Raw genomic sequence first — 25,336 nt, forward strand, 5'->3', positions numbered from 1 at the left:
TGGCCGGCGAGGCGCGCAGCCCAGCTGGCGGCCGCCGGGGCTGCCCCTGTGTCGCGCTTTTTTTGCACCTGTGAACGCACCTCGCGGTGCCGGGGGCGGGCCGCGGCCGTGACGGACACCCCCGCGCCAGAACCGGCCCCCCCTCCGCCGCGGCTCGGCCCGGCCCCGCTCCGCCCCGCGGCCTCGGAGCGCTGCCGCCTCTCCCGGCAGCCGGGCGCGGACCCCGGTGGGGCGGGGGCCCCGGCCCGCGGCGGGGCCGAGCGGGCGCGGTGCCCGGCGGGGGGTGGCCCGTGACGGCGCCCTCCCGGCGGCGGCGGCGGCGGCCGGGGTGGGGCGGGCGGGATGCTCGGCGTCGCGGGGCACCATGGGAGAATCCGCGGGCGCCCGGCATGGCGGCGGCGGCGGCGGGCGGCTGAGGGGCGGCGGTGGCGGCGGCGGGGGGCGGCCATGGTGTCGCCGGCGGCGCGGCTGGTGGGGCAGGGCGTGTGGGCGGCGCTGACCGGGGGCTGGTACCACGACCCGGAGCAGGGCGCCTTCACCAACAGCTGCCACCTCTATCTGTGGCTGTTCCTGCTGACGCTGCCCATGGCCCTGCACCTGGTGAGAGGGGCTGCGGGGGCTGGGGGAGCGGGGGCCGGGCTGGGAGCCGGGCTGGGCCCTGGCCCGCAGGCGGCAGCGGCCAGGGCGCTCAGCGGGCTGTGAGCTGCCCTCAGCGGGGCTTAAATAGTGGGCATTCGGGCTGTGCCTGAGAATTTTGTGTCTAAAGGTTAACGGGGTGAGTCCGCCGGCTGCGCTAGGCTGCGGCCGGACCCTTAGCCCTGCCGGAGGAGTTGGGTAGGGGTGCAGCGGTGGGCTCTGCAAGTGCTGAGTGACCGTGGGGACGTTGGCTCAAAAATCTCTTTCGGAGACAGGTGTTGCGGTCTTGCTTTTTTGTTTTTGGTTGTTTTTTTTAAAAAGTTTGATCCAGTCTTACCTCCTGAGAAGGGTAAATAAATGGAAACATCCAGATACCGTGTAATTAATACGCCTTGCTGAATGTCACTGGTGAATCACATGGCTTTTTGTGACATGCAGCTCCCTTTGTGCTGAAATTTAAACTTTGCAAGTGAATAATAACTAGAGCCTCTTTACCGGACTTTAAAATTTGTTTTCCTGAAAAGCTTGAAACTTTTGCTCATTTTTGTGTGTTTTCATGCTGTGTGAGAAAAGCTTAAAGTATGCTGGGTCATCGAATCTATTTTGGTGTGTCCTTCAGTGATTATAGGTTAATATTGCTTCCGTTAGAAGCAGTTTCCATCCATTTGGTTCCTGGAGTGACTCGACTAAATTCTCAACTTCAAAACAGGTTTTTATGCTACATGGTCAGCTATGGGCCTGATTATCAAAAGCAAAGAGCATTTATGACTCCCCCTGCAATCCCAGTGTAAAGCAAATCTTGTATTTTTAAGTGTGATTTGGTATTGAATTTTGTGGCATGGATTGCAGTGAATTCCTCCTTTAAGAATGGCTCATGGAGTTAATGAACCAGAATAACAATATGCTTTCTTCTGACTGATCGCATATTTCCTGTGCAAACCAGCAAGAGTCTTGCATTGGAGGATTTGCTGTTCAAGTCATATGTGTGATTAAAAAGTAAAAAAAAATTGAAGGCTAACTTTTTTGTCCCAGTTGGTATAAGTATGTATCTGAAAGGATTCCTTGTGGGAAATTTCTGGACTGAAGAAGGTGTGGGGGTTGCACGAAACAACACTGGACTGTAGGTCAGAGCTAAGATAGAAGTCATTTTTTAAAGGGGAGAAAATGTAACTTATCTACTGAACTCTCTTGGGCATCATCTTTGCCTAACTAGATGGACTTGCTTTTTCTGCAGACTGACTGACTTTCTGATGAATCATCTGGTTAAATGCAGGTCTTGTGTTCTTGAGCTAATATATTGCTATGGGAATTCTTTGTCCTTGATAAGAATAATTTGTTTATTTTGATGGCTGCCTGACAGTAATTATGTCCTTACACGTTTTCTTGCTTTCAAATGGCTTGTTTCTAAGGCTTTGTAAACTTTATGCAAGACATCTATTCTTGGTACTTATAAACTTCAGCCTGCTTTTTAACCAAAGGGTTTTTTTCTGCTTTGTAAGAAATTTTGTCTATAATATTCAGTAGTGTTTGGGTTGATATTTATGTTGTGTACTTGACACCAATATTTTGGATTCAGCTAAAGCAGTCAATGATGTTTCTTAAAATGGCAAAATCAAAACAGATCAGAGTACTACTTTAAATTTTTCATTTGCTTGGGATAATAATTTGTTGAAGTTAGGAAGTCTCTCTGAAACTGTGTGATTTGAATCAAATAGCAAAACTCATCCATCTGTTTTTAGTTCTTTCACAGTGGCTCAGCAGAGGCGTGCTGACGGTAGCATTGAGAAGCTTAAAGTATCAAGTTGTTTCTGTTGTGTGGATGGAGAATTTCTTTCTCTAGCTTATTCAGCATAGCTTACTTTGGTACTAGGGATTCCTTTATTAGCTTCCCCGCCCCTGAAAATGGAGATCTCTGTTTCCATTACTTTATTTACTTAATCATTTAAACATTAAAAATGTACATTGGATATTTTGAGCATCATTGCTGTTCAAATCAACTTTCAAAATTATAATGAGATCTCTTCTAACTGTGCCGTATCAACTTTCATAATATATTAAGAATTAAAGTTACCTTATTCCACCAAACAGTTGAGGATCCCTACGTGTTTTGCACATGAAAATAGTGATAACTCTTTAGAATTCAGCTCCCAGGCTGAATTCAGCCCCAGAAAAACATCAGTGACCTAGAGATGCAACTTTGAGAAATAATTACACTATAGCTTATTTTATAAGCTGCAAGAGAATGTGCATCATGTTTGGGCGATGGCCCAAAACAATGTACTGAATGTTTCTCCTGCCTTTTGTTGGACAGGGAACCCTTGAACTTACTTCTTACACACTAGATCTTCAAATCATGCTGTGATAGGAGAATTACAACATGGCAGTATAAGGGTGTGGGCACATAAATTACTCAGAGGTAAGCTGTGATAAAAGTAGCAGTGTGTCAGCTGCTTCCAGTCCCGCTTGGCCACCCTTTACCCCACTCTGTAAAAGTTAAGGATACATATATCTCTGCAGCAGAGAGATAGGCTACCCAGTTACATACTATATTTATTGTGTGGTAGGACACACACTTAGAACTCAATGCAACCCCCTGGAATTTTATTTGCTACCTGCTTTCCCATATTTTATATTGTGTGATGGACATATCTTAGTATGGATTCACCTTAATTAACATGTAAGCGTAGATCTTTGGCCACAGTGTCATATCTCCCGTGCATAGCTCTGATGGTAGTGGCTGACTGCACATTTGAATGGTAGGTCCTTGACCCAGGTGCAGCACTGCCTTGCTTTAGATGCCTCAGGGGCTCAGGCAGTGGGTGGGATACATCTGGGCCTAAGCACCCTTTATCATTAAGCCCAATTTACAAGGTGTGGTATTTTGTTCAAGGGTAACATACCTTTATGTAAGTATCTCAGTCACCTCCACCTTTGTGCTACTCAAATAATGTCAGTAGACATGTGAAGGAAAATGTGGCTGTTCTTCTGAAAACAGTCTCTGGGCAGGCAGAAGCCCCAAGCAGAGGTGCTCCTTATGTGGTGATGTCAACTCTGTTGCATTTGCAGCAGTAAGTTGGGTTGCATTTGGGGCACACCAGCCCGCATTTCTGGCTGTGACCCCACGCTATTCTGGTGCAGCGTACAACAACAGAAGCTACTGGAGAACAAAATGTACATTATGGTAGAGTTTTCAATGGGACAAGAATGAAGAAAACTAGGGCTACAGCTTCCATAGAAACCTGTAGGAAGTCATGAATCCCACTTTCTAATGAATTTGTATTTATGGATTTTTTTTTTTCCTAGTTTCTAATAAGATGTCAGCTGAGTTGAAGCTGTTCCTGTCACTGGGGTGGCATCAAAAGGTCGGAGAGCTGTGTGAGTTCCTCTCATTAATGGAGGAGGTGTGCTGCTGTGACCTTGCCCAATGGGGTGCATTCTCTTAAAGTTTGCTGAATAACTTTTTAATTATTTGGCTACCTTTAGCTGAGGGGATGGAGGGAGATGATGAATAGGCAGACACATGGTGTGATTATAAAACTTCATTTTCATTGAAAACCAGGCTAATTATAACTATAGTGCATCAAAAGTGACCCTATCATTTAATTCCTCAGTGGTCTATTACTTAATTCCTCCTTAGTGTGGATTTGATAGCTTTCACCTGTCTGTACCTGGGAGCACCAACTGCAGTCGTATGACATTGGTACCTTATGCAAGAGGCCTGATTCACAGAATGGAGGGCTTTCCATTATCAGCTTCATCTTTCTCCTCATTCCTCATGTGGACAGGGAGCAACCTGCTGGCTTGTAGCACTCAGCCTGCCCCAAGATTCAGAGTATTAAAGATGCACTGGCCATTGGCAGCCTTGGTGTGTAAGGGCACTAAAACACAGCATACCTTGGACAGATGGGCACGGAGACCATGGGCTGGCTCAGGGCACACCTCTGGTAGGTCTGGTCACGAGACAGGGATGAGGACATGCAGCACTCAGCATCTGCTAAAACTGGCCCTGTTTTCCACTCAAAAATCTGGGAGCTTCCTTTGAGTCTCTCTTGTAGCATGCTTGTCTGCACGCACAGGCTGCGCTGCTGGAAATCTATTTTTGTTGTGTCCTCTTGACATTATTCATATAATATTCATTAAGCTTTATGAATGTCACCTATAAAGCACTTCTTTTCTAGTGGGCTGTTCTGTGTTGTTATTTAATAATGAGTGGTTGATCTGTGCATTTTAGTGTCTAGTTGAAGAGATTCCTTAGAAGATGAACAAATCTCTCTTAAACAAGTTATTACAGATAATTGGCTGTCGCTCTTTGTGAAAACGAGCAATTTCTTACTCGTTTTGTAAAAACATTAGTCATAAGCCACAAATTCTTTAACCTCAAGTTCTTCAACCTCATCCACTAAGCCTTATACCCTGAGAACATGACCTTGCAAATGGATCCTCTCTCTGGCCCGAGTTCTCTAAATAACTGAAGGGTATGCTGAGAGTTGGTATTTACACAGTACTGTGAAGTACTCTTAACAGACTTAAGCCTCAACTTGTAGAAAGTCATGTCTGTCTTATTAGGGATCAGTGGTAGTATGCACATCCTAAATAGCTCCCGCACTATTGTGCAATAGATTCTTTGTATCTGAATCAGAATAGTCATAAAAAAGGATTCGCTTGAAAATTTTCATGTGTACATCTTGATGGTATGAAGTCCCAGTGAGCCAAAAGCAGCATCAGAATTGCATCCCACTTGCTTGTCACAACACAGATATGATTCAACGTATTAATTTCAACATCAAGATAAATGTGGTGACTTGTCCTAAAGATGAAATAGGCATGCCTTGTTTCCTTCCCTTTACCTGTGTGGTCAGTGTGATTTATTTATGAATTTGAAAAAATGATTGATTTAGTCCTAAAGTAAAAACACTTCTTAAAAATTACTTTCAATAGGCTTTTAGCAAGTCCTGAGTATTGAAAACCTTTGGTTTTTGTGTTGCTTGGGGTTTTTTGTTGTTCTTTTGTGAGAATATGGTAAAGCTCTGTTTAAATAAAATGCCTAAAACTTGGAAAGAGATTAAACTCACTGTGAGACTGCAGCTATGCAATGACAACACCTAAGCATGTTTCATGACTACAATGGTAAAGACTTTGGTACTTCAATTATAATTTTCAATGCAAGTTTCCATTGTTATGATTTGCCCTTTATTGTAAGGAAGTGTTTGTATATAAAAAAGTTGTTAGTATGTCATGTCTGTGAAAGAACTTTACAGATTATAGTTGAACTATAATTAATTTTAATGACTAAGAGCTGTAGTGCTCATCACAGATCAGCAAACAGATCACAGACAGCTGCGAATTAACAATTATGTACTTTAGAAAAATAATTCAAAGAGGTTGTGTCATAGTTTAACCCCAGCTGGCAACACACAGCCAATCACTCACTCCTCCAGCCTCAGCCAGGACAGGATGCCTTTCTAACTGTGTTTTTATTAATTTGTTTTGACTAGTCCTGACTAATTATTTAGAATTCCTCAGTGGTTAAGGTATTTGGGAACATGTGAGGCATTAGAAAGTGGACATCAAACTACAGTGTTTTACTGTATACAGTGTTTAACTGACATACAGGGTTAAGATGACAGAGTTTTTCTAAAGGTTTTCTGTTTGTAGATAACTAATGTTTCATTTTGTGTCTGTGATTTTTGAATTCATAGTTTAGGAAACGCTGCAGCTGCATTAACATGGGAGTACAGTATTTTAAATATAATGTTTGTCAATGGTGACATTTTGCTGATTTTGATAATAAATAATATACACAGCTAATAAAAAGAGGAATAGATCTTGTAAAATGGTTTGAAACTTGAAGAAACCCTTAAACTTTTTCTGTGAGCAGAACTCAATTCAGATATTGTATATAAAAATTTTAGCAGCATCTTCTCAAAGCAAACTGTTATCATTGTGTCTTCATTATTTCTTTCTGTAGGCTTTTCCAGCAAACGCAGTGACTGTTTTTGTATACTGCAGCTCGGTGACAGTTTTCTTCACGGTAATAAAGGTGATCAGCTACCGTTTGCACCTTATGTTTGATAAAGGCGAAGTAATTCAACAAAAGCTCTCAAGAAAAAATGGAAGGCAGTGTAAAGATACAGAGGTTCAAAAAGGAGAAGTGGTTCAGTCCTCAAATTGTAGGTAAGGTTTTCATTGTATTGCTGGCACATTATGTAAAATGGGTGAGTTTGCACGATGGTCCTTCATAGCAGAAATGTCAGTTGAATGCGAGAATACTCCTTACAGCTGTGTGAAGAATGACGCTTTCAAAAACTTGCTTAGTGCTTTTCAGCTGTTAGCTGAAATGTTCTTGTGGTGAAGCAGGCAGAGCTGCACCCGATTCAGAGGTTGGACAGCAGTTTTCTTGGTGTGGAAAGAAGTGCAGTATTTTTACAGCCCTGTGCTTTCATCATTGGAGGGGAAAGAAGTGCTGTTACTTCATTTTGCTGTGCTACTTCTTACCATTTTGTTCTTATTCATCAACTACTTCCCAAAACTCACTGTGATGCCCTGTGGTAAGAAGCATTGCTTTATCTTTCATGTGCTTCCCCTTCAGCAATAACTCGGGGGATCATGTCGTCGGTGAGACCAGCCAAAATGACTCTACACAGACAATTCCCGACAGCTCCAGAGTGCAGGCTCCGCACTCGCAGGACTCACCTGGAGCCACGGTTAGTATGTGCACTCCTCTAGCAGTGTCCTCACCTTGTGCAGTCCACAGCTCACCACACACAGTTTTGTGTTGCCAGGTGCTCATAGCTTCCAAGCAGGAAGGGTCATTCCATGCATCTACTGGGTATGACTGCCAGTCAGCCTTGTCCTAAAGGTTTGGCTTTGCAGAGCTGAAATTGCCATACGTAATGCTACACTTCTTTGGAGGGCTCTCTCTGCTCTATAGATAGCAAGTGGCCTTCGTGAATCTTGCCAAGAGCAATAGCTTTTGGGGCTGCTTTGAGAGAAGGGAGAGGCTAATGCAATCAGAATTATTTTGTTGCCTCTGAAGGGATCTGCTCCTGGAGCATTAATAATTTGGTTTTGTGTAACTAGACTTACGCTTGTAAAATAAACCAAAAACATCTCTTCAGTATTTAAACAAAGCATAAAAGCCATTTAAATCTAGGAGATGTCTAGGGGAGGTTGAAATTGCATATACGTGCACTCAACGCCGTTGGCTATGCTTAATAAATCAAAGGTATATGAAGTGAAGATGATGTATGTGAGTGTTGTTAAAGAAAAAAAAATAGGAAAAACGCAAGATGAAGAAATTTTCAAAAAGCTAAGAAACAGAATAACACTGTCTGCGTAGTCTTAAGCTACTCCCCTTGGATACTGTGATAACATCTTTAATTATGTGATGCCATGCTATTTTTTTCTACAGGACTCCTGCCTCAGTCAGTGCAGAGGATGGTTAGTGATTTCTGAATAAGTGGCTATTTGATACTTCATTCTGTCTTCATAGTCCTCCAAACCCACCCTTTATCCCTATTTAATACAAATAATTCAAATCCTGGTCTGAATCAGAACTATTTCTTCATTTCCTGGAGTGTTTTTACCTTTTTGTAGCATCTGTATGAGTCACAGACATTAATAGTTCTTTTGTTTTGTTTTTTTTTTAGTGAGGTAAAGTATTTTTCACCTTGTTTCTGTCCTACTCTCCAGTATTCTGGTATTTGTCCATTCTGCAAACCTATGTCTTCCTGGGATCTCATCCTAGTCTCCCACTTCAAAACATGTAGGTTGGGTCTTGTCAAACCAAGTCTCCTGTTCTTGTTACCAAGATACCACCATGAAATTTTAGAAAATAAAAATAATTTCCTCTTGGTTTTGGTGCCCGTGAGTCAGAAGAGAGTCACAGTCATCTTTTTCAATGTCTTGTTCTTAATTATGCTCTTCGGCTGTTGAATTTAAACTCTTGAAGTATTCCTCTGGGGTATTTAGTTTTGAGCTCCTCAGTTAGTTCCCATGCACACTGACCTGCTGATGAGAATCCAGCAGAAACCACCAAGGTGACTGAGGAACATGATGTGTGAGGACAGGCAGATGGGATGTTTTAGCCTTTGTAAGGCTAAACTCTTTTGTAAGCCTAGAAGAAGAGCTTACTGCTGCCTTCAGCTTTCTAGTAGTAAAATACCCAGCAGATTGAGTACACTCTTCTCAGAGGTGCCCAGTGACAGGATAAGAAACAGCTGCATCCTTGGAAAGCTACAGTTAGATCAATTACATTTAATGTCTTTCGTGTGGGGTTGTTTTGTTTTTTGGTGGTTGGTATGTAGTTTGGTTTTTTTCCCATACCAAGTGAGTGGTCAAATACTGGAAGAGGTTTTCCGGAGAAGTTGTGAAATCTCCTTCTCTGGAGGTTTTCAAAGCTCTGTTGGAGATGGCCCTGAGCAACCTGCTTAAACTGTATCTGCTTTGAGTGTGTGTGTGTGTATGGCAGAGGGGATTTGGACTAAATGACCAGCAAAACTTTCTTGGAATCTAAATTATTCTATATTAATTTAATGTCTCTGTCCTCTAGTTTTCAATTGAGAAATATTTACCAATGGTAGAAGCCAAACTTTTCATTTTAGTGCTTCAGAAACAAATAGCTGGAAAAGAGGAACAGATGAACACATTCTATTCCTTAATAATTAAAAAAAGAAAGTATCTGGATTAGGCACTGCAAAAATTTTTTTTTAAGAACATCTTGCTTTTCTTTCCCTTCCTCAAACATCACATCCAATTGCAGTGATGCAATTTGAAGCATGATTGCTCTATAACCATCTCCCTCACCCACCCCTTGCATTTTGTGCAAGGTACATGTTCAAATTTCACTGATTTTAAGCAGCTTACCAGTGCTGTAATTAACCTTAGATAGCTGTTGATAGCTACATTGATAGATGTTTTTTTTCCCAACAGAATTTAATAAATGAACATGTTAATCTTGTGTGTTTCTTTTCTTTTTTTTTTAGGATCTGCCAACACGGGAAACTATTGAAGATCTTAGAGGTATTTTAAAGGCTTTATGAATCCCCTTAAACTGTTGTTTAATCATTGCTTGGCATAAAGAGTAATGCCATAGAGGACCCCATGGCCGATTCTGTTGTGCCTCCTATTAGAGTGTGAATTGAAGAGCCAGAACTAAATTTCAAGGACGTTCTAACAGACTAAGCTTTCTCAGCTGTCAGCCAAGCTGTTTGGAATGCAACCTTTTGAGGGGTGTGCAAATAGTTCTTCCCATTTTGATACAGGGAGATGAAAGATCCTTGCCTCACATTCTTGGGAATGCTTCTGTAAAGCATCAAAGTAGGAAGCTACCACTTGAATTGAATCTCAGAGCCCTTGAACATCTGGCTGTAAACTTCTATTGTGATTGTCAACCTTTAGGTCTGTGTTGTATATTCCAGTACACCTTAATTTGCCTTACACTTCCAGTGCTTGAGAAGTCTTCATACTTTAAATACTGCTTTGTTTTTATTACGGCTGATCACCATATCCTGTGTGACCATTTAGGAAATTTAGAAAGTGATGTAGCAACCTGCAGCATTGGCTTATTCTTTCTTTCACCTCTCCCTAAGTGGGGATAGTTCTGTAAAACATTTTGATTTTGAAACTAGCTGTTTCTTCAGCTATTTTGGTTATTTCAATAGACATGCTGCTACACTTGTCCTGACTTGGAAGGGTTCTATCTTGCTTTTGTAGTACTTCATATGTAGCTACCAAAAAAAACCCTTCTTGTTTTGGAACTGTTTTAATCAGCTACGTCATCTGTGCTTCCTTTGCTCTGCTTTGGATCAGGTTTTCTTGGTTAAAGATCATAGTTTAATAATGCTTAGTGTTCATGTGAGACCTAATGCCAAAATGTTTTTTCTTAGGTGTTATGGTACTAGAAGACCAGGCTACACCACCAGTTTCATCTACCTCACCCTGTATCAAAGCAGATATATTACCTGTTTCTACAACCTCCGGTTCAGGTGCCACCACATCAGCAATAGCAACAAAACCAGCTGTTATGGAAACATTTCCTGGTGATGGAGTAAATGAAAAAGGAGTGAATGGACAGCCTTGTGGCCACCGTGGATCCCAAGATATTCTTGTGGACAGAGACATAGCTAAAAACTTCTCCAATATTTCTTCATCACAAGGTGATATTTTAAGGACTGGAGTTTCTTCAGAGCCATGGGACAGTGAAAATTCAGTTATTTCAGACTATTTAAGTAATCCTAAAAGCTACAAAAGAGAGAAATTGCCAGAAGGATCGCCACAGACAGGCTTTACCAGTAACTACCCACAGTGCAATGCCGTTGCAACCAAAGAGCGTGAGCAGATGGAAAGTTCTTGCAATGCTGGTAATAGCCATGAGGACCTTGATTGCTCAGACAGTGAGACTGCTGTTGTAGTTGTGGATAATTCTCTTCCTGGAGACCAGCTGTGTGAGCCCATCAAAATTGTCATCACAATGAGTACTACACCAAACACCACCCTCAGTGACCTACCGGGCTCTGTGCCCTTACAGGCTCTGGAAAGTGAGAGAACAAGCTCAGCCCTTGACTCTGGTGTAGTTAGAGCAGGCTGGTCAAGTCAGCAAACTAATGAACAGCTCAAAATCCCTGTTATCACATTTGACCTGTCTGAGGACAGTAAAGCTAAGCCTTCCTCAGAAGTTAGTGAAAGTGACAGAACTCCAGAAATGTTGAGGGCAGAGCTGTCATCCAACCAGTGCTCTGGCTATGAATCGGGTGATGCAGTAAAGGAGCTCAGCAACCCAGCAAATACACCTCTAGAAACTAACACTTGTTCAGATCCAAATCAGGAAAATGCTTTGGAAAATGTCCAGACTGTGGATTTAAGTTCTAAGGAAGACCTGCATAACCTAGACCCACAGTCCTGTAGAACTGCTCATGAAAAGAGGCATATGCGGGTGTTGAGTGTAGACAGTGGAACAGATGTGCTTTTAAGTAAGAATTCTGTGGAGGTATCTGACAAAGAAAAGACCTTACCAACCTCTAAATCAGATCTAGAAGCTAAAGAAGGTCAGATGCCCAACGAATCTAACTTTCTAGAATTTGTCTCCCTCTTGGAATCCATTAATACCTCAAAGATGAAGACATCTAATCAATCCACTGTCAAAACAGAGACGACAAAGGAAAATGGGCTTGTTGGAGGTATTATGCATGGGTTACAATTCTTTTGGAATAAAGATATTGTGAAGAATTTGATTACTTAGCTGGATATCTGCAGTAATGCAAATTCCCAGAGGACGACTGGTTTTGCTAATAGGGCCAGGGTAGGGCTGGACTCAGTGGGACAAGTGGTTTAGTGAGTGTGTGTGATAGTGTCAGCTGCAGTTTTAAAATCTTTTTATCTTCTAGAAGAAAATGATTTTCCTTCCTCTAAGAAACCTAGTGATAAGGTATCCATTATGTATGTAGTATTCTGTACTAAAATAGTGTGCCTGGATTTTTGGAATACCAGAAGTATCTTGCAAAAATCTGTATAGCTATAGCATTACACCTGCCCTTGCACATCTTACCAGGTGCTCATTGAGGAGCTGTCTGTGTGCCTCTGACTATGAAAGCTGGAATTGTCACTGGATATGGTTCAGCTTTTAGCTAACACGTGTGCGCACACATACATATATTTCTAAATTTCCTGGATGGTTGTGGGTTGGCTTATAATTTAAAAAAAGGAAAAGTCATGTACTTGTTCTCAATAGATAAGAGTTTTTATTTTCAGTCACTTAAAATATTTGCATTTTGAGGATGAAAGTTTGGTGGCTGTTTTCAGTGAAAGCTCCCAGTATTTTAATGAAAAATAGTATATTCCCTTGCACTTTTCCCTTACCTATATGCAGTAGAACTTAGAGCTTTTGTATAGAAATTTCTGGTTTTAATCAGCACTGTTGTTGCTGTCAATGAACTCTAGGACCTTCTTCTATTGGGAAGGACTTGTTTATAGTGTCTCTAGCGGCCTTCCAGCAAAATTAGTAGGGCCATTTCATGAGGATGTGAGATACAGTGCAGTGAAGGCAGATGCAATCTCGTGGTACTTCCCCAAGTGGTCAGCACAGCTGGTTTAGAAGATCTGACTCAAAGTGAAATAAGACAACCTGTATCTTCCCCTTCTCCAAAACATTTGTTTTACCTTAGATCCTATAATAAGCTGTTTTAATAAAGCCTAAGAGGATGCACTCTCAGTACTTAATCTGCATGGAAGATAAGAAACTTGATGGTACTCTAGAAGAACAGTTTGGTAGTCCTATTTTGTCTGCTCCCTGTTCCACTGACTTGTTGTTGCATGAGCCTTCCATTACATGAAAAACGCCCAACCGACTTAAAAGGTTTTTAAAAACTATTGTGAAATGTGTGCTTTTATCTTGTCAAAAAAATAAGTAGAATTATCTCCTCAATGTGTCATTTTCTTTTAGATTCCATTTACCTTTCACTCTGTCTGTCTCTAAGTCTGTCCTAGCTAATGTATTACATCCCTATCTCATTCCATCTTTCACCTGGGTTCATTTTTTCTTCCACTTTTTCTAGTTCTGTGCCTTTCCTTCCTCCATTTAGGCACTCCCCTTCTATGCCACCTACTTCTTTGTCTTCCTCTTCTTATTGGTACACTCTCTTTCCTTCTGTTCTTCCTAGCAATCCACACTGTTGCTGGTTTTGCTTTTCTACTCTGTTGAGCCCACCTAAAGCTGCTGCCTCCCCACAGCTTGCATTCACTTCTCCTGTACTTACCCTCCTCTCAGTTCCTTCTGATGAGGGAATTGAGAGGAGGGTAAGTACAGGAGAAGTGAATTTTGCTCTTCCTAGACGTGCCACATCTCTTTTGGTGTATCTTACCCATCTCTCCTGCCTTCTCTGGCTGTTTATTCTTCACTCCAGTTTCTGTCCGCTATCGAGTTTATCAGCCTGCCCTTCTGGCTCCAGTCTGTGCTCTGATTGCCCAAGACAAGTGCTGAGCAAGCCCTGCTTCTCACTTGAGCCTGCTGAGCCCTGCTGGATTCCTGGGGTGCAGAGTCACCTACCTGCACAGCAGCACACAGCAACGTGAACGGTGCAGCAAGCAGATTGTGATGTTTTTCTGTTTCCTCAGCCATAAAAAGGAGTGTTTACACAATAATTGTACTTCTGAGTGATGTGACTTAGCTGGAAAAGAGAATTTCAGAGGTAAATCTAAATGAAAATTAAAAAAGAGAGAGTGCAGCTAATCTAGAATGGCCTTTCAGACAAGTACCCTCAGATATGAACAGGGAAGGTTGCTGCATGAAAGAAAGCAGTGGATGATCAAAATAAGTCAGACTCAGATTCCACAGTGAAAACAAAACCCAAACCCCAACTCCAAAACTTATTATTGTGTGTGTGGTTACTGTGCTTTAGATCTGGTGAACAAGACACTTATACAAGATCATGAGGAAACAGAAGAATTCTGCTCTTCCCTCAAACCAAGCTCTCATTTAGTGACTTGAACTGAATTTCATAGAAGCATAGAATGGTTTTGTTTGGAAGAGACCTTAAACATCGTCTAGTTCCAAGCTCTTGCCATGGACAGGGACACCTTCCACTAGGTCAGGATACTCAAAGCCCCATCCAACCTGGCCTTGAACACCTCTAGGGATGAACATCCATAGCTTGTCTGGGCAACCTGTTTTGGTGCCCCACCCCTCTCACAGTAAATAATTTCTTCCTAATATCTATTCTAAATCTTCCTATTTCTATTGAGTCTACTTTTGTGAGATAGTGAAGTTGAGCTGCATACATGTGTAATTAAGTGTCTCTGTATGCAGTGTGGGCTCAGCAAGTGTCATCCTGAAGCAGAATAGGGACTGGAAAGGGGGTGCCCTGCAGGGGCAGGGATGGCAGCTGTGGATTCTGCACCTTGAACTGGTGCTGTGGGAAAAAGGAGATTCAATCTGAACTCCTTGAGTTTGGGAGAGGTAGTTCAAAGGCAGTTATTTTTAAGAGCAAGTAGGCTTTGTTTTCCAGCCTAGTCATAACGTGCTGTTTGTTAAAATAAATTACTGTCATTACTGGCAGCTTCCCCTTAGCAAGACTGAATTTTAGGAATGAGAAAGCCTTTAATTTGTTTACAGCCTTGCAATTGCAACTATGCTTTAATAATATAGTATCTTGGAACAAATCTGAATAAACATTATTCCCACATTAGAGTGGTTGTTAAGAAAAGTGTGTGTGTGGGAATACAGAGTCAAGCTATGCAGCAGTTGTTTTGAGGGAGGAGGTTAATTCTGTTTGGTTTTTGTTCTTTTAACCTTTCAAACCATCTAATTGGCAGAAGTTAGCAATAGATGTCTCGTCCAAATGAGTATGAAATGCACCCCAGAAAGATTTTTATTAGGCAATGTGAAAAATTTGGAAAATTCCTGGAAAGCTGACTATTCAGAGCTGTGTGAAAGAAAACTGATATTTTGCATACTTTGTGGAAGGTGGGGAAATGTGCTCATCAGAACAGTCTGGCGAGTGAGTGAATGTCATGGATGAGTCTTTGTTATGGGTGGTCCCTCACAGAACTTGTGTGTTCTGTGGAAGTAGAAGAGTTATAATCCTGACCACATAAGCCTTTACCAGTAGACAGCTTGGTAAAATGAGGTACGAGAAAATGAAAGGCTTTCTTTACACTTCTGAGGATGCCAGATTTAACCTGTTAAAATACAGGATATAAAAGCTCTAAGTGCCACTCCACCTCTTCTAGATTGTGAGAAAATACCACTGACACTGATGCGAAAACTGACTTTCAGAGCAGTGTCCTTTCAGATTTGAATCACACTTGTACCACCCACGTCATGGAAAGTGTGTTGTAGGGCAACTGCAAATTTTTTCCAGTCATTCGAGAGCTGTAAGAAAACCTGGGTTTATTGGCTGCTTTGGATCCCTCTGATGTGTCTTGAACCAAGTAAAGAAGTTATGGATCAGACTCATGCAGGAGGCAAAACCTCCTGTATGTCCCCTTTGGCACAGCTGGGTTGTAATCTAGGACAGGCAGTATTATCACCCGGGGAGCAAGGCCTGCTGTGGGAGTGGTGGGGACTGGCGCGGGAGAAACTAAACCAGGGCTGCATGGCCTGAATTCAGATGTTTTGCAGGCTCTTTTTAGAAAAGGTACTCATCATTCTGGGCAGTGCATAAACCACAACCTTGAGTGACTTGTTCTGGATCCCAAGTAATTACCCTTCTCCTATAAAAAACTAAAACATACTTCTGTGGGTATTTTTAGACTTTTTTTTTTCTTTCTCCTTGCATGTGAGAAAGAGGACTATCACATGCCATCTAGTCATGGGGAAGTGGGATCTTGTGCACTGAGTCACTGGTGCAGTTGACAGTCGTGGTGGGAAGTGACAGCAGGTGATTTTGCTGGCAGGTGGGTAGCACGTAGGAAATAAAGCCCTGCCTGGTGCTAGCTCATCTCTTGGAGCAGCTGTGTATCATCCCTGACTCTTGTGCCAGAGAAGGGCCACATGGCATGTGGTGCAACTCTTTGGATGTGGAGGAACTGGTGTGCAGAACTCAGTTCTCTGAATCTTATGCTTAATGTGGAAGGCTTGACGGGTTAACATGTTAAAATTTCCGTCTTTAAGTCAAAGAGGTAGTAGTATGTATGATGACAAGTCTGACATCTGCAAAGAAAATATGAGGTTATGTCAGAGGTCTGTATTCTGATGTAATTCCTAAATATAATGATTAGGCTGCTTACTCCTAGCTCTGCTGCTGACACAGGAGATTATTTTGTGCAAGTCACTTCCTGTAGCAGGTACAACATCTATTGCTGGTTTTTCCTGTTGCTTCAGGATTAATGTGGCATTCCTCATTAATGGACAATGATGTGTGCTTCTTCAGTGTCCATGCTGAGCTCTTGTAGCAATTCTTGGACAGTGTGGTATTCCCTGGGCACGCCTGTTGTTTGGTGGAAGACCAGCTTAAATATCAGATTTTTCTTTTAATGTATTTGTGGTATAATAGGCAAATGTGGGTTGAGAGTAAAGTGTGTAAGCAAGATGTTTCTGCTAAAGCAGTTGATGAAGAAAGGATTAGGAATGTTCTTAGGATTTATAATCCACATATATGAATGGTGCAGTTCACAGCTTGTAGAATTTTGGTTTCGTGCTGGTACTCACAAAATCATAGAGTGATTTGAAATAATTTCTTTGTGGCTGAACAGGCAGCAAATATATTGTAAAGGGGAAGTTTATATTTGAGCATAATGTTGTTGAAGTGGATTCTGTAGCAAAGCAATTAATGAACAGAAGAGAGACAGACTTAATTAGCTTAATTCTGCTTGCCCAGCTTTCAAACCAGATGGTGTTTGAAGTTATGACAGCAGTGGCATTTTGTTTTACAGGAGCGAGCTGTGAAGCTTAGGATAGGGATATGTAAATAAAAGATGAGGAGGAAAGTTTGGAAGACTGGTAAGGGGCCACAAATAGTAAAAATGTTTTGGAGCAAAGTTACAGAATAATAAAAAGTTCATTCTAATTATCTAATAATAAAGCAACTTTAAGGTTGAGATACACTGGTAGTTGGTTATTGTGATTATTGTATCACAGAATGAAAGAATGGTTTAGGTTGGAAGGGACCTTAATAAAAAAGGTTAAAAAACCTGTCCAGACTTCTCCCCTGCCTTGGGCAGGGACACCTTCCACTGGACCAGGTTGCTCAGAGCCCCATCCAACCTGGCCTTGAACACTTCCAGGAATGAGGCATCCGTAGCTTCTCAGGGCAAGCTGTACCAGTTCCTCACCACCCTCACAGTGAAGAATTTCTTTCAAATATCCAATCTAAACCTGTCCTCTTTCAGTTTGAAGACATTCCTCCTTGTTCTATCATTACACATTCAAAAGTGCACCTCTTCAGATTTCTTGTGGTCCCTGTTCAGGTACTGAAAGGCTGCAATTGGATCTCCCTGGAGCTTTCTCTAAGCTGAAATCTCAGACAGCTCTCCCACCCTTTTTTTGCAGGAGAGAGGTTCCATCCCTCTGATGATCTTGGTGGCCCTCCTCCAGATTCACTGGATTGATACATGTACAAAGGCTGTTTCATTTCAGCTGTAAAATTGTTTGCAGCCTTGTCCTAAGGAAAAGCAAGGGTTTGTCTATAAAGATGATCTGGGATGCTTAAAATCTGTTCTAGAAGTGAAAAAGTTACATGGCAAAAGAAATTATGGTACTGTATCTGCTTTTAAAGTAGGAGTTCATTTTTCAGCACTGGGTTGGTATACTTGTAATGTTGATATGCAGTTAAAAGTCTTTAGTGCAGAAAAAATGTTTACTGAAAGTATCTTATGTATGGGACATATAAGAATTGTTCCTTTTCATAATTATTTTACTACAATAACTTAAGCTTGTGTCTTGTGCTCTATCAAAATATGAAAATGGTGTGCAGATCAAAACTTGACTGTTTATGCAGGACTCTTCTGAATCACCTTGCCCCAAGACTGATTTGGCCATGAGTCCTGATAGTTGCACTTCACATGTCTGAGTCATGTGGCATATAATTTCCAGATAAATTATGTGACTATTGCAGAGCCTAGGTCTGATCTTGATACTACTGTGAGCCCAGCTGTGCACAATCTGGAGACGTGTGGAGCAGTGGATAAGGGTAAATGGCCCAGGGACACTGCCATGGTGCCCTCTTGCACCTGGGAAAGGTTTTTCCTGGTGTTTGAGCTTTGCCAGCACAATTTCCATGCAAGGAGCGTTTGGTGACGTAGAGTAGGTTGGATTGCGTACTCTGGCAGGGCACTCCTAGTCTAGACACCTCTATCTTCATTTAAATACTGAAGGTGTAAGTCATCTGGAAAAAGATGAGTAATAATTTTGAAAGTCAGTCACAAAGCCATCATGGCCCACTTTTCCAGTGCTGGAAGTACTCATCACTATGTTGTAGTCTGATTGGCATATCAAGACTGTAAGAAGCAGTATGTTTAGGTTTTTGTTATTATGACTCTTTACCACAGCAGGAAAAAGAAGTCTGGAAGGCTTGTGGCTTGGAATGGAAAAGAGAAAAGCACATTCTGAAACCACTAGATAATCAGATTTTAAAAAATCTTTTTAATTGTTCCAGCCCTAAAGCTAGTTTGGGGCACTATGGGACCAATTAGGTTATTTAAACCACAGTTTCTGATCTCTATCAATTGTTCTTACAGCTTGAACATCCCAAGCCTTTAGGAAGGTCATTTTGATTAGGTATCTGTGGCTCCATCACCGCCCACAGGTATGGTTACATCATTAAGGGGGTGCTTCAGTAATGACACAGTTTCTGCTTAAACTGGAGTTTAAATCTTTGACTAGGAAAGGAAAAAATGGTTGTCGCTTCCCCTAACTGCCTTTCCCCACCCCCACGATAGAATAAAATAGACCTGGAAGACCTATTAAATTTTGCCTCCATGCACAACGAAGTATTTTCCTACACCAAACTTGTGCTCGTTTCATTGTATTTATAGGACAGGCTTTAGGGTGTGAGGGGGCTTTGTCCTGTGACTTGAAACTAGTGTAGAGATGTTTTAGCTCATGAAGGTAGGTTAGTTTATAGAAATAATGTGTTTGTAGATTGGCTAATACAGTTTGAAGAAAATGAGACAGGTGATCTGAAAGGTCAGCAAATGCAAAAGCTTGTTTACTTTTTTCAGTTTTATCAGCTGACCTTATAAAAGGTAAAACGTCTCTTTACAAGCCTTCATTCTGTTTTATCCTTAGACCAACTTAGATTTGACACCATTGTTTCTTGACTGGTGATTCTTGCAGGTTATGATTGTAATTATATTGGTGAGAAATATGGCTTAAGATATGGAATTTTCAGTGGGGTGAAATTTCTGTTTTTTTCCTTGATCTGAGGTGTTTAAACAGCAGGTATTGTAAGAAGTATGGTTAAGTATGTTTCAATACACTTTGCCTGGTGCAAAAAGCTACAGGACTTACTGAGGCATCTCCAACAAGCACCCCCTTCTTTCATTTAAAGCATTTAATTGTGTGACTGCACAGGGTGCTGATGAAATCACTGTCTTAGTTGAACTTTAAAACCCAGCAGGTAATTTTTTTGGTTTGGTTTTGGTTTATAAACAAAGCACTGTTGAAAAATGTTTCACTATTCACCATATATATGTTGTAGACATATATATACATGAATAAATGACGTGCATGTGTAGAGAGGTACTATAAATATAAGTGGTACTCAAAGCAGTAGAAATTGGACAAATACTTAATGTGTATTTTTAAATCTATAGTTCTGTATTTTCCAAACATTGGATAATATGTTGTGACAGTTTGCCCTTTGTCCTGTACCAGGTGTGTGGCCCATGGGGAGGAGGGATTAGGCAGCTATCTGCTTTCCTGTCCAAGAGCTCTATTTTCTTTAAAGGTGCTGCTTTCCGTTTTGTAAAAGGGGAATGGGCCAATGCTTCTGCTTTTCCACTGCCAGCATACACAGTTTGAGAACAAATTACAGCCCTCAGGAAAGCAGCCTCTTACCATTCTAGATTAGGAACAGATTGCTTCCCTCTGAAACAATAGGGGAAGCAAAGCAGAAATCCTCTCTTGTTGTCCTCTACTTCACACAATGTGTTCTTGAAACAGTCCATTCATGATGGTTAGAGTACCTTCTCAAACAGATTTATGGTTGTATTGTTTTAAGTAATGGTAGTGCTTTCCATAAAGCTGGCAAATCCTGCAGCGTTGTAGATTTTCATTTTTAGGTGCTCTTGTTCAGTAGTTAATGAATGAAACTCTTGAAAGTCATCTGTGGAGAGTGGCTCCACTTCACTGCCCTGTTTTCCAGATAGCCAGATGACGGAGAGAAAAGAAGAAATGGTGGGAACAGAAAAGCACTGTGAGCAACTTCCTAAACAGGAAAGATCAGATGTACAAAGCCAAGATCGTGCTAGTACTAGTCCGGTGCTACCAGAGTCTGCCAAATTTGCAGCACTGTAAGGCCAGTTTACTTTACAATTTTGTACTTCAAAGATATGATGTAAGCTGTTTTGTTTCACTGAGTAGAAATGACATAAACTTTTAATTAACCTCTCTTTCTTTTTGTTTTATTGAGAACAAGAAAAAAGTTCCTCATAGTAGTTTTGAAACATTTTTGTGTCAAGTTACCAGGGCAGCAGGCAAAGGCAGATAATCTACCGGGTAACTTCTCAGCAAGACAGTTCTGTCTTGCAAGTAATAAGTGGACCTGAGGCGTCTGTGCAAGATGAGCTCTCCGTGGATGCAATGCATGTGTTCATAGATGAAAACGGTGAGTTTATCTAGTTGGGATAATTGCAATGCATGAGGAAATTTCTAAACACTTCAGATGTCCTGGAAGGATATTCCTCTTGTCTGTTACTGGTTGCATGTTTTTCTGTGTGTGTGGAAAAAAAGGGGCTTAGTAATTTAAAGTCAGATGAGCAATAGAGTTTTCCAAATCCACCAATGACCATCACAGACCTGAACCTTACACAGTGCCTGAAGTTTATCTTCCAAACATCATCCTCAAAAGATGCTGGCTAGGCCAGAAGACAACTTCTGTCCCTTCAGAAGAACCCCTGGCATTTTCTGCCTGACTAGAAGTCTTGCACTGACCTGACTGGGCAAAATATGACTCCTTTTTACAGTTTTGTTCTTCAGCTGGTTATTACTGGCCTCTTGATATGGTGGTGCTTGCTGTCATTTGGAGTTGTGATTGCTACTGCTTTAAAAAAAAAATTATGAGTGACCTAAGTCTTGTCCCATGCATATACTTGGGATGCTACTGCTCTGAAGCTATTCTCAGAGTCTGCAGCTGTAGGATGGGTTTGAGCCCTGTGTAGTGCCTTGTGAGGTGCTGGCTCATACCTCTCAAAGACAGCTGTCCCAAAAGCCCTATTTTCCTTTAAAGTTGCCTTCAAAACCAGCATGGAGTGAATGCTCATGGTACTGGGTCTGTGACCCTGGAGGTACTTTGGTTTTCTGCCTGTTCCTCCTGGCTCTGCTGGCAGCCTGCAGCCGCTGCTGTGCTGGGGGCAGAAGGGCAGCAGCTGCCAGTGGGGCAGGTGACGCAGCCTCTGGGTCAGCCAGCATCCACCCTTGGCTTTGTGCTGCCTCTGCAAACAGGGAGGAGCTGTGGCTGCACTTCCAGCAGAACTTTTTGCTGCTTTGTACCTCCTGACCTCACCTTTGTGAATGGAAAGAGGAAAATCTGATTTCACATTTTAAGGTGAATTTAGATTAATTGATGTATTTTGTGCTTAATTTACATGCCTTTTAAATTTTTGCTGTGACTCCTATGTTTTGATTTGTCTCAGGTTTTAAGTTATTCAAATGTTAATTTGCTTTCTAAAATCCAAAATGAGCACCAACTGAAAAATATATATTTATAAATATGCCTGACCTAAAGTGCGTATTTTATGAATTTCTTGTGTACACAAATGATTGCATCACTGAACTGACATTTTTTTTCTCTGTATTTTTTAAAGGGGAAATTAGATCCTGCTATTTAAAAGCTGGCTGTCAGAAGGAAGGAAATTTTAGACATCAGCTATCAAATTGTGATTGTATGTCAAATGCTCAGTAAGTAAGCCCCTATTTTTAGAAATGTTGAAAGTTTTCATTTGCTGGAAACTATGAAACTATAGCTGTGAAAGATGCATGTGAAGGGGAGTAGTGGTGAATAAATGTGCTAACCTTTTCTAGAGAAATCAAAGCATGAAAATTTTTTTGCTTTCTGCTAAAACAGTGACAGCTTTATAAGAACATAGGAAAGAAAAAGTGAAAATGAAAATCAGAACTATCCACTTGGCTTTAACTGCTTTCTGTAATTAAATAGCCACAGTCAAGTGTAGCTATTGTAAATAAAATTATAAACAAAGTAAGTGGCACTGTTCTATCAACTTTGTCTGGTTTGCTTCCCATACCTGTTGCATTCTTTGAAAATTTTTAGTGCTGTGTCAGTATCAGTCACTGACTGATTTTAGCAGCAGAGCCTTTCACTCTGCATTAACTCTAATGATAATTTGCTGCTCTGATGAGGTATCCAAACAATTTTCTTTTTTCAAAAAATTCTTCTTGGAGTGATCCATACAAATCCTGTCTATATTGCTGTGGTTTCCACACTCTTCCATGTGATCTGTTGTTTGCATATCTGTAGAAAGAGTTTTAGCTATTCATAGGTATTTTAATGAAATAATTTTGGTTTTCATACTGTTTTACAGCATTTGGAGAAGTTGAGTGAAGGAGTGAGAATGGTCCTTTTTTAATAGCAAATATTGTTCTTCAAGTGTTTGGTTTTCAGTGGAGACTTTTGAAAAACCTGGGGCCATGTTTAAAACAGCGTTAGCATTTTAGATAGAATGCTATTATGAGAGATATGAGAATAATGCTTTTATTTGTCAGTATCAAAGAGTTAAAAAATAAGAAAAAAAATGAGTAGTAGAAATGTTCTGTCTGTCTTCAGCTGCACAAACCTCCTCTTGTCTTGGTAGAGTTCAGTTTTGACCTAAAAAAATCAAACCTTTTGCTTTGGTTCTATTTATTTCTTGCAACTCTCTTTGTTTCACCTTGCACAGAATACTCTTCTGTTCCCCCTTCCTATAACTATGAGCTTGTATCTGTCCTAAATTCAGAAATAGTTTTCTGTCCCCTGACTTTTAGCAGTTAATTTGTTTTTAATCAAAGGAAGACTATCTTCCTTCTCTTTTAAGAAGTCATGCTGAATCTGCCTTTGCTAGATGCATATGTGACACCTCTGTTTTCCTGAAGTGCTATTTTTCAGTTGTGGTTTGCAGACCTTAAGTGATGAGGTTTATTTTTAAGGGGTTTGCTCAACCCTGTTAACAAAAGCAAGTTAGATATTCTTTACGGGCATTTACATGCATGTAACTTCTTAAGATGAGTACCTTTGCTGGAAGTCTCAGTGATAGTTAGATCAGGGAGTATAACAGATCAGCAAAGAGGATTGGGGTTCCCAGGACTGTTTCTTTGTGGGAGTCCATGGGAAGCCAGAACATGAGCTTTTCCAAGAAGAGAGCAGCATGAAGGAAAGTGCAAAGCAGAACTTAATATGAAAAATAAGGAAAGGGGACAAAGAAGCTTGAAGTATGCTTAAGCTGGTTTTTGCAGGGGCTGCTTGAAATGTCTAAGCCAGAGAGATTTGTGAGAGCTGTTTGTTCAGTGGGCAGTTTCTACCATCTGTGAGTAGATTGAAGGGTAGCACAGGAAGGAAGGGGTTTTTGTTTTTTCTTCAGATGTTCACTGTCAAGTAGTTTTGCATTTAGACAATATGGAGCACCTACAGCATACAGAAAATGGAGGAGCAAACGTGCTTTAAGGACAGTACAGGAATGATGCATCTTTCCCTCTCCCCTGTCCCCACCTGCAGCCTTGCTCATCAGTTGTGTCAGGTTACTTTATTGCTATAGATAAACCAAATGATCAGTGAAGGAAAGGTTATTAGTGAAGAAAAAGGCAAACAGGATAAAATAAAGCACAGGATGTAATCAGTGAGTGTTTCACTTAATCTCTCCTGTGTCTCTGTCTGTAGAGAGTCCTTGACAAAAATTATTCCCTTGAGAGTAAGCCCTCTCTGGTGGAGATGTTCATCATAAGAGTAGTCCATAGCAACAGGAGATGCTGCTGTTATGGAAGGATATTAGAGAAGAGACACGGAAAGCACCTCTCAAATGAACATGACTTAACTACCAGCCCATGAAAAAGTTAACTAAGGAGAAGACAATGATTTTGACAGTATGCCTTCATGAGCAATTGAAATGGTGCAGAAACAACCAATAGCTTTAGGCCTGCTGTCTGAATTCATTAATGAGCTATCCAAATTAGATTTCATGAGTCAAGAGATGCAGGAGAAAATTAATACCTAGCCAAAAGAGGTGTCATCCTCCTTTTATAGGAGGGGGTAGATTTTTGGTCTTGTGGAGCCCAGATTTCAGAATTCAGAATAAGCATAGAGAACAATACAAAGATTTGCAGTAGATGTGTATGAGCTCTTAAAACCCTTATCACCAGTCGTGCTTGCTTTATACTGTTAAGATTAAGCTGCTCCTAAGGGGAAAATGTCAAACTGAGTTGAGCAAGTGGAATAACCGTGTGGATTTGAATGGACTGTGCCCTGATGTGCTTCTTTATGAGAATAATTAACCCAGGACAAAGGATGACAAGAGGCCTCTTCCTTTGTGGGTGTTGTTGGGAGAGGCAGCGGACCTGTTGCTGGTGTCTAGGAGCTGTGATGCTTCTGGGTAATGCTGCAGTTGTGAAAGAAGAAGGAATTTTGACTGGGGAGGGTATGAACTGTGGCTAGTTTGTCAAGAGTAAGGTAATTGCCTTATGAATTTGCCATAGGTGTAACTTAACTATTTTTTAATACTGTTATGCAGAAATGAAGATGTTTAAGTATTACTCAAAAAAGTTCCTAAAGAAAGCCTTGAGGCAGACTAACTAATGTTTTATGATCATCAATTCAAGTTATAACTTTCTATTTCTGTCTGTTGAGTCCTGTATTGTCTTCTCTGTAGGCTTAAGCATTTCACATCGGATTATTAGGAACTGAAATTAAAGTAGGATTCCTATGGCCCATAAACATTTTACCTTCTTGGTGTAATGTTTGAAATTTATTTCTCACAAATAGTTCAAAATGTTAACAACGTCACTGTCGCAGAAGTGAGGATGTGTTATGTTTTTATTTTGCTTCTTTGTTTTTATGTGCTT

General features: G+C 41.0%; 1 protein-coding gene across 1 annotated transcript in view; it reads left to right on the top strand.

Moving 5' to 3' along the window:
- Positions 1-403: 403 nt before the first annotated feature.
- Positions 404-25,336, top strand: part of PCNX2 (pecanex 2) — a 150,004-nt gene continuing 125,071 nt past the window's right edge. Inside the window, exons 1-8 of the mRNA XM_058834378.1 lie at positions 404-600; positions 6,605-6,810; positions 7,226-7,340; positions 9,621-9,657; positions 10,524-11,813; positions 20,436-20,583; positions 20,752-20,897; positions 22,096-22,189. Coding sequence (XP_058690361.1) covers positions 448-600; positions 6,605-6,810; positions 7,226-7,340; positions 9,621-9,657; positions 10,524-11,813; positions 20,436-20,583; positions 20,752-20,897; positions 22,096-22,189 — 2,189 coding nt within the window. The 5' untranslated portion in view covers positions 404-447. The remainder of the gene's footprint in view (positions 601-6,604; positions 6,811-7,225; positions 7,341-9,620; positions 9,658-10,523; positions 11,814-20,435; positions 20,584-20,751; positions 20,898-22,095; positions 22,190-25,336) is intronic.

This window comes from Poecile atricapillus, chromosome 3, assembly GCF_030490865.1.
Source record: "Poecile atricapillus isolate bPoeAtr1 chromosome 3, bPoeAtr1.hap1, whole genome shotgun sequence".
In the NCBI taxonomy this organism is placed as follows: domain Eukaryota; kingdom Metazoa; phylum Chordata; class Aves; order Passeriformes; family Paridae; genus Poecile; species Poecile atricapillus.